The 9,854-nt window shown below is 35.1% G+C and overlaps 1 protein-coding gene across 1 annotated transcript; it reads right to left on the bottom strand.

Annotated features, from left to right (window-relative positions):
* Positions 1-1,099: 1,099 nt before the first annotated feature.
* Positions 1,100-6,213, bottom strand: LOC127515998 (mucin-2-like). The gene is made up of 2 exons (XM_051900235.1): positions 2,798-6,213; positions 1,100-2,261 (listed from the first exon to the last, which is right to left on the bottom strand). The coding sequence occupies exons 1-2, from the start codon at positions 6,185-6,187 to the stop codon at positions 1,767-1,769; spliced, it is 3,885 nt and encodes a 1,294-aa protein (XP_051756195.1). The 5' UTR covers positions 6,188-6,213; the 3' UTR covers positions 1,100-1,766.
* Between the last annotated feature and the right edge of the window lie 3,641 nt (positions 6,214-9,854).

Here is a 9,854-nt window from a genome sequence, read left to right as displayed (position 1 = left end):
ACTGCATAGATGTCACTCTGAGCGGTGTTGCATTATTGCATTCCATCTTTAACCAAACTGGATTTACCCACTTATACGACAATACATTCCTCCCTAAGCATACAGTTTCACAATATTTGTCATTGGAAGAGCAGGTGATAAGGGTGTGTTGTGTTGAGTTTTTTGCAGGTGCTTTTGTTCAAATGATTAACCCTATAAAACAGACTAAATAATATTGTAGGCTGCGTTATCACTTTTAAAGAGCAGTGTATGTTCTATTTGCTGATCATCTGTTGCAAATTTAATTTAAGTGATCATGTAATGTAATACCTATTTCAAAAAGTCAAATATGTGTTTCCAAGTCTGTAAGTATTTATTTCTTCTGTTAGACCTCTTTGGCTTTAACTGGACAAATAAACACTGAAGTAGAAAATGTAGAAATATGAGAGTTTAGAATGGCATGATGGCAGAATTGTTACCTTTTTGGCAAATCATTCCTCATTAGGGCGGAAGGAGCTGGTTGTGATAAGAAGAAACAAAGGAAGAGGAAAAAGGGAGAAAAAGCAGTGTTCAGAAAAATCCAAGATGGCGGAAAATCAAGTTACGCAGAATTTGGAATCATAAGAAACTGCTGTATGAATTCATCTGGTCATGTGGTTTTGTTGTCGAGATGAATAACTGTGATCACAACTCCTGCAAATCTGTTGTGCAGGTTTTCATGATAATATTATCAAGCCATCATATCCATGCAAGTTTTTCCCAGAAGACGGATTTTGATTCTTCTAAGTTGTTCCACAAGTATAATGTTAACTCGTACTTTTGATCCTCAAACCCTTCATGTCTACATCTTACATAGTCTGTGAGATGTTTGCATATCTCTCCATCTATCTGCTAAAGGAATGTAGAGTATGCTTTTCATGTGAAAAAAGATTTCATCTGACATACTATACATTTATTCATTTAGTGGATGCTTTTATCCAAAGCACCTTACAAATGAGGAAAATCACAAGCAATTTGTCACAGGAGCCAACAATATTCATACTAATTTTGAAGCATAAACAATTTTACACAATTTTACAAGATTTACTTAAATAAATTAAGTAAAGAAATTACTAAATGAAGTAAATTTTACAGATAATTACATATTATTATTATTATATTACTTATTATAAGAAACCGCAAATAACACATTGAATTAATAGTATTTTCTTGTAAAACATACTCCAGTAATGTTATATTTACAACTTTGAAAAGATATTTTATTCACAGTGTATTATACAAGCTAGAACAAAGGTGAAATGTAGAAAAGAGAAAAGTTTTACATTGTCTGTGTCACATGACAGGTTTTAATACATATCACTACAACCCAAGACAGTGCTGTAAATAATAAATATATTAGAATATTTCAACATATGATATAAACTTTATCATATTTGATATATTGTTGAAATGAAAGTTAGTCTTCATGGAACATTAAACCGGTTCTTCAAAATGTGTTTCCTGTTTCACTTGTTTTTGTTTCGGTCTTTGTTTGTTTGTTTGTTTGTTTGTTTGTTGGGTTGCTTTAGGCACTTAGTCATATGATCTGACTGACGTTGAAATAATTGGCATAGTCTTCCTATGTTTTTGGCAACCACTAAAAGATTTCAGCTAGTTCATTGCTTAAATGCTCAGTCTCTTTTCGTTAACAGTTCTGCTTTTGGCTGTTCTGCATTTGTCACGTACAAAAAGGGCGAAATATAAGCTCTCTGAATTGCACACTTCACATTTAAGTAGTTTTGACTGTTTCATGGTCTTGACACTGTGGTCATGATTGTGACTTGTTTTACCAGTGGGTGATTAAAGGTAATAGTTTTAAACATTGGTACTTGCTGTGTGTTTAAGAGAAAAACAATGCTGCCTTTTCCTGACTTATTAACCTTTATTTCTCTAGTGATGTTGATTTGCGATGGTGAGTTTGTTAGATCTGTTGGTATTGAAGACATGTTGTTTGACAAGGTGTCTGTGATTGTAGATGCCTCCGAATCTGAATTGTTAAGGCCTGGTTGAATGGATAAACCCCAAGTTGAGTCTCTGTGTTCATAGGCTAATGTGGTGGTCACAGGTTCAGGAGAAGAGATTGAGTCATTGCTTATGGCTATGGGAAGAGATGATGGAGAAAATGGGTTTAAGAAGGTGTTGGCATGAGTTTTTTGGTTTTCCTGAGTGGTTGGAAAAATTGAGGACGTGTCCATTGATATCGGCCTGGAATCAGGTGTCATTGCTTGTCTTGAAACTGATCCCTGTAAAGATGGCAGAGAAAATGAAAATGGCTGAATGTGAGACCTACACTGTTTGTAATTTTACAGAACAAAATTCTACACTAAAGCCTGTTAATTGGTTAACTGAAAAAATATGCATGGTTTAACATCTCATTGTATGTAATTTTAGTGTAAAATACTGCCAGATTTATGGCTTTAAGTAAAAGCTATGAATTATCATATAATTTACAGTGAAAATGGTTAAAAGGACATTTTAAGAAGTCCCTGCGTGATGCATCATATGATTATATTTATTTATTTGCATTTTTCTCATCAGTATTGCACATTAGGGTGTTTTTATATATATTCTCTGGTGTTTAGTTAATGTTTATTGCATTATTTTAGTGCCATGTGTGTTCCTCTCATGGTGTTTTGTTCCTTGTGTATGACCATGTGCATAATATATATGTTTTATTTTAAAACCTGGATTAAAGTTCTGAAAAAGACTGATGCTTGATCACATGCCTGAGCCTTTAAAAGTACAATATAGCTTGTGATTTGCTTGTGTATAACAGTACCTGAGTTTGCAGGTGGTTGGTAACCAGCATAGGCTTTGTTGTAGATGTTCCATGTAAAGTTGATGTTCTGAAACTAGTTACAGGTGTTTGTGAGTGTTCTTGGATGGTGAGTTTAGTCGTAGGAGTAGTTGTGTTTGCTTGTTCAGTTGTACATGCAAGTTGTGTATCTGTTGCTGTAAGAGGGGGTGTAGTTGTAGCTGTATGTTCTGTTGTAGATGTTAGAGTTGTGGCTATTCGTTCAGTTTTAGATGTAAGTTGTGCTGTCATTGCTGTAGGAGGGTTTGTAGTTATATGTTCTGTTGTAGATGTCAAAGAAGTTGTGGCCGTTGGTTCAGTTGTAGATGTAAGTTGTGTTGTCATTGATGTAAGAGTTGTGGCTTTTGGTTCAGTTGTAGATGTAAGTTGTGTTGTCGTTGCTGTAAGAGGGTTTGTAGTTGTAGCTGTATGTTGTGTCATAGATGTTAAAGGAGTTGTGGCCGTTGGTTCAGTTTTGGATGTAAGTTGACTTGTCGTTGCTGTAAGATTGGCTCTAGTTGTAGTTGTATGTTCTGTTGTAGATGTTAAAGGAGTTGTGGTCGTTTGTTCGGTTGTAGATCTAAGTTGTGTTGTCATTGATGTAAGAAGAGCAGTAGTTGTAGTTGTATGTTCTGTTGTAAATGTTATAGATGTTGCCATAGGTTCAGTTGTAGATGTAAGTTGTGTTGTCATTGTTGTAAGAGGGGCTGTAGTTGCAACTGTATGATCTGTTGTAGATGTTGAATGAGTTGTGATTGTTTGTACTGTTGTAGATGTAAGTTGTGTTGTCATTGCTGTAGGATGGTTTGTAGTAGTATGTTCTGTTGTAGATGTTAAAGGAGTTGTGGACGTTTGTTCGGTTGTAGTTGTAAGTTGTGTTGTCATTGCCTTAAGAAGAGCTGTATTTGTAGTTGTATGTTCTGTTGTAGATGTTATAGATGTTGCCATTGGTTCAGCTGTAGATTTAAGTTGTGTTGTCATTGATGTAAGAAGAGCAGTAGTTGTAGCTGTATGTTTTGTTGTAGATGTTAGAGTTGTGGCCGTTGGTTCAGTTGTAGATGTAAGTTGTGTTGTCATTGCTGTAGGAGGGTTTGTAGTTGTATGTTCTGTTGTAGATGTTAAAAGAGTTGTGGTCATTTGTTCGGTTGTAGATGTAAGTTGTGTTGTCATTGCTGTAAGAGGGGCTGCAGTTGCAACTGTATGTTCTGTTGTAGATGTTAAAGGAGTTGTGGTCGATGGTTCAGTTGTAGATGCAAGTTGTGTTGTCATTGATGTAAGAAGAGCAGTAGTTGTATGTTCTGTTGTAGATGTTATAGATGTTGCCATAGGTTCAGTTGTAGATTTAAGTTGTGTTGTCATTGCTGTAAGAGGGGCTGTAGTTGTAACTGTATGATCTGTTGTAGATTTTGAATGAATTGTGATTGTTGGTTCAGTTGTAGATGTAAGTTGTGTTGTAATTTCTGTAAGAGGGGCTGTAGTTGTAGTTGTATGTTCTGTTGTAGATGTTAGAGTTGTGGCTATTCGTTCAGTTTTAGATGTAAGTTGTGTTGTCATTGCTGTAAGAGGGGCTGTAGTTGTAGTTGTATGTTCTGTTGTAGAGGTTATTGGAGATGTGACCATTGGTTCAGGTGAAGATGTAAGTTGTGTTGTCATTGCCTTAAGAAGAGATGTATTTGTAGTTGTACGTTCTGTTGTAGATGTTATAGACGTTGCCATAGTTTCAGTTGTAGATGGAAGTTGTGTTGTCGTTGCTGTAAGAGGGGCTGTAGTTGTAGATGTATGTTCTGTTGTAGATGTTATAGATGTTGCCATTGGTTCACTTGTAGATGTAAGTTGTGTTGTCATTGCTGTACGAGGGGCTGTAGTTGTAGCTGTATGTTCTGTTGTAGATGTTAGAGTTGTGGCCGTTGGTTCAGTTGTAGATGTAAGTTGTGTTGTCATTGATGTAAGAGTTGTGACCGTTGGTTCAGTTGTATATTTACGTTGTGTTGTCATTGATGTAAGAAGAGCAGTAGTTGTAGTTGTATGTTCTGTTGTAGATGTTATAGATGTTGCCATTGGTTCACTTGTAGATGTAAGTTGTGTTGTCGTTGCTGTACGAGGGGCTGTAGTTGTAGCTGTATGTTCTGTTGTAGATGTCAAAGAAGTTGTGGCCGTTGGTTCAGTTGTAGATGTAAGTTGTGTTGTCATTGATGTAAGAGTTGTAGCTGTATGTTCTGTTGTAGATGTACGTTGTGTTGTCATTGCTGTAAGAGGGGCTGTAGTTGTAGCAGTATGTTGTGTCATAGATGTTAAAGGAGTTGTGGCCATTGGTTCAGTTTTGAATGTAAGTTGACTTGTCGTTGCTGTAAGATTGGCTCTAGTTGTAGCTGTATGTTCTGTTGTAGAGGTTATTGGAGATGTGACCATTGGTTCAGTTGTAGATGTAAGTTGTGTTGTCTTTGCTGTAGGAGGGGCTGTAGTTGCAACTGTATGATCTGTTGTAGATGTTGAATGAGGTGTGATTGTTTGTTCAGTTGTAGTTGTAAGCTGTGTTGTCATTGCTGTAGGAGGGTTTGTAGTTGTATGTTCTGTTGTAGATGTTATAGATGTTGCCATAGGTTCAGTTGTAGATGGAAGTTGTGTTGTCATTGCTGTAAGAGGGGCTGTAGTTGTAGCTGTATGTTCTGTTGTAGATGTTGAACGAGTTGTGATTGTTTGTTCAGTTGTAGATGTAAGTTGTGTTGTCATTGCTGTAAGAGTTGTGGCTTTTGGTTCAGTTGTAGATGTAAGTTGTGTTGTCGTTGCTGTAAGAGTGGCTGTAGTTGTAACTGTATGATCTGTTGTAGATGTTGAATGAATTGTGGTCATTGGTTCAGTTGTAGATGTAAGTTGTGTTGTCATTGCTGTAGGAGGGTTTGTAGTTGTATGTTCTGTTGTAGATGTTAAAGCAGTTGTGGTCGTTTTTTCGGTTGTAGATGTAAGTTGTGTTGTCATTGATGTAAGAAGAGCTGTAGTTGTAGTTGTATGTTCTTTTGTAGATGTTAAAGGAGTTGTGGTCCATGGTTCAGTTGTACATGTAAGTTGTGTTGTCATTGCTGTAGAAGGGTTTGTAGCTCTATGTTCTGTTGTAGATGTTAAAGAAGTTGTGGTTGTTGGTTCAGTTGTACATGTAAGTTGTGTTGTCATTGCTGTAGAAGGGTTTGTAGCTCTATGTTCTGTTGTAGATGTTAAAGAAGTTGTGGCTTTTGGTTCAGTTGTAGATGTAAGTTGTGTTGTCATTGCTGTAAAAGGGGCTGTAGTTGTAACTAAAGTATTATTTGTAGGTGAATTTGTTGCAAACTGGGTTATAACTGGAGAAAAAAATGAATTCAAGATTCCTGAAAAAAAAAACATTAAATACTTGTAATTTTGACACTCACTTTTTTTTTCTTTTTTTTTTTGCTCTTTACAATACTATACGTATTGTAAGTGCTAAGAGTTAATATAAGTTATTATTTGATATTGAAAATTATACTCCCCAAAAGTACAAGTGAAAAGTTTGGACACACTTGCCTGAATTTATGTTCCTCACAAGGGCTGCACAATATTGAAGAAAAATACGATATGCGATAAATATTGCAATATGCGATACAGTAATTCTTTAAGCATGTAGAATCGTTTCATCATATATTATCAGGAGTGTTTCCTCTTTACTGGATGGAGCAGCATAGATGGAGCAACAGCAAAGAAGCTAATTTTTGTTATGTTTTGCTCATTACATTGTTTCCATAATTGTTTTAGTTTTCATTTCTTAAAAAAATATAAAAGTGTGTTCAGACTTTTAACTGGTCATGCTCATGAAATCTGGCAAATAGATAAATTGAAATCTCATAGATACTGAACCCCTAACAGATCTTTCAGAGGGACGTCATTCTGCGTCATCACATCTCGTAGTTTGACAGAAATGCATTGATCATAACTCACCGCATAGGAGCAAGAATCCTGCGTTACGACCCATGGAGTTCTGCATGCTCACCAAATCTGAAAAAGCAAGTATTGTCACCATGTCAACATGTGTTTTGTCACATTTTGATTACAATCACTGTCACATTTTTTCAGGTTCAGGTGCTGGCATCTCTCTGCTTGTATTATTCTTGTTTGTAAAAGTTGAGTCACATTCTGGGTGGGAGTGCACTAAGAAAGAACTGGCCTGCTGAAAACGTACTTCATTTGCACACGCTGTCTGTGATGCTTAGGAATTATACAAATCAGATTCATCATTTGATTATTTACCGCTGGCATAACTGCAAGGAAATGTACATAAATATCTTTGTTTTAAAAAGAATGACAATGACTTAATTTAAATATGGTGTTCAGCTGTTTAGTGAATGCACCTCTAGGACTTTCAGTGACTATAATAGGCCCCAGTGTCTGGTTATTAAAGTGCGAAGTACTACTATTTAAAGTCGTCATGAAAGTGAAGTTGTGCTTGGCTTTTCTTCCCTATTTTGTCATATATCTGAGTGAAACAGAAGATATTCTGATTCAAGATTAGCAGGAACATGAATTTAACACAATAATGATGTGCACCGATAAATCATTTATTAAAAAAAATACTGCAATATTCCATTAAAAATATAAGAATGATTTCATGGTTACTGTAAACATTTTGTTTTGACTTGAAGAAATTATGACAGAAATATATTATTTTACTGTAGAATGTACTATTCAAAGTAAAAATGACAACTACAATAATACAGTCTATTAAAACATTAAAATTAAAATTGTAAAATATTAAAAATTTTCATACGGCCTTACTAAAATAAGCCAGCCTGTGATGTTGTTCATAGAGGACCACAGATCACAGAGTGTGTACAACGTCATTAAGATAAATATTTATGAAATAATGAGTTATAGTTATAAAACACTTTTGCCATATTGACCTCCTCTACCAAGACACCATTCACACCAGTTCACCACGGTTTTCCTCACACTTTTGATGAAGAAATAAGACAGCAGTGATCATATATTGCATAGTATCTTCCCTGACTCTAAAGTAAACACCAATTAATAAGGCAGTGATAGTATTTTAACAATATCAGTGTCAAATGACAGCATCTTTTAAGCTTTAGCAGTTAGCAATCAGGAAGAGGAAATGGAGCAGATAGAATCGCATTCTTAAAATTCTTCTAAAATTCTTCACTCACCAAAACCAGAGGAAAACTATGAAAGCGCGATAAGAAGCCGTGCCGGTGGGAGATCTGGGGCTGAAGACAGTATATCATATTCAAGCTCCCCTCCTCACTGATCATAAGAGACGTAAAGCAGCCTTTATGTAAATGTTTTTAACCCTTTTCAATTTGCAAACACGAACACAACATTTCAGAGTTGAGATGAACCTGCTGGACGAGAATTTTCCCATTTTGGAAACCTGCCATGCAAATAACTTTCTCAAATGTTTTCACAACTTTGCGTATAAACAATAGTGTCTTTGTATTATAGCGACGCAGATGCAGAGTGCAGCACGGAAGTGCAAATGAGCTTTAGTTCTGCTTAGTTCTTGTTTGTTTGTTACTTTGAACTATATGATCTAATAAGATATATCATTTGATTCTATTCTATTCAGTACACACAATATATAAGTGAAATTTTAAGTAATTCCTTTTTGCAAATTAAAAAACAATACTGTGATAAAGAACTGTATCACTCCAAATGAATAAAAAATGTATGAAAGGTGTAATTTTCAGTAAGCTCTTAATAAATTTTGTCTTAAGTAACTTTTTTTTTTTGCATCTTTTTGAAAAGATTAAGTTTACTAGTCAAATGACTAGTAAAAAAATGGTAATTAAAATAAGCCATACACCTTTTTCTGCTAATGGGTTGGGTTAGGGTTAGGTTATTGTGTATGAGGATCGAAATAAAAATCTTGATTATGATGAAAAATACAATAGTAAGAGGGTTTCTTTTTTCTATGTTCTTGTTTTGTGAGATTTTCATAATATTTTATTTTCAGCTTTGTTTGTATATGATTTGAAAAGTATCTAAAAACATTATGTAAAATGTAAATTATATTATATACTCTTTGCCTGTGTCACTATTGTGTCTTCAAATACCTGAAGTGTGAGTGTAAAATGACTACTTTGTGTTTTAATTCAAACCTTTCATTTCGGTCCTTTATGTAAGGAAGAGAAGTCATTAAATCAAGTACATAATGACAGGGTGTTTATGCCAGTGAAATCAACATTCACATGATTTCTGTCATACTCCACAGAAAACAAACAAACATTTCCTCATAGTGATGAGCTGAAAAACCTGATGGAGAGAAAGATAGCAGTTTCAATAAGATAATTCACTGTGCTCTTGTGATCACTGCAGGTGTGCTGTCAGGATTTGATTTAGGGAAATTACATTTATAAGATAAGATTATTTTTATTTGCAATAAAAAGGGGATTCGCTGCATCTGTTGCTGTCATTTGCTATTCACTTGCCCATCATGTGATCATTGTGTCAGCAGGAAACTTCATTAGCCTGAGGCTTTTCATGAAAGCTGTGACTTTAAGAAAACGCTGCCAAACGTCCATCAGCACATCTCTGACGAAGCTGTCTTTTAGAGCTGCCAACTCAAAAATATTTAGGCTGTATGCATTATAATTGCATTTAAAATTTCCATCCATTTGTATGGAACGCAGTTTTAAACAAACTAAATAAACTTCATGTGATGCATAATATCAGTCATACATAAATGAAACAGATTTCAGTAATAGTACATCTCAATGTATTTTGAAGACTATTATGATTTTTCAGATATTCCCTTTCATGTAGTGTGTAATCAAACTGTTTGTGAGTGGAAAAACTCTGCAAAGTTTCAAAGATCAGATAAATGGAGTTTTTGTCTCCTAAAAGAAAGAATCGATTCTGAACTGAAACAAGTCGTCAATAATTCAGTCTCACTTCCTGCTGAAATTTGCATAATGCACAAATATGCCGATGAACAACATCTACTTTGCCCTGCCCTCGAACATCTGAGGGTACGTCTGTACACTGAACATGTAATATGTATGCACTTTGAAACCCATTTTCA

Source organism: Ctenopharyngodon idella, chromosome 7, assembly GCF_019924925.1.
Source record: "Ctenopharyngodon idella isolate HZGC_01 chromosome 7, HZGC01, whole genome shotgun sequence".
Taxonomy (NCBI): domain Eukaryota; kingdom Metazoa; phylum Chordata; class Actinopteri; order Cypriniformes; family Xenocyprididae; genus Ctenopharyngodon; species Ctenopharyngodon idella.
This window is presented reverse-complemented; position numbering and strand designations above follow the sequence as displayed.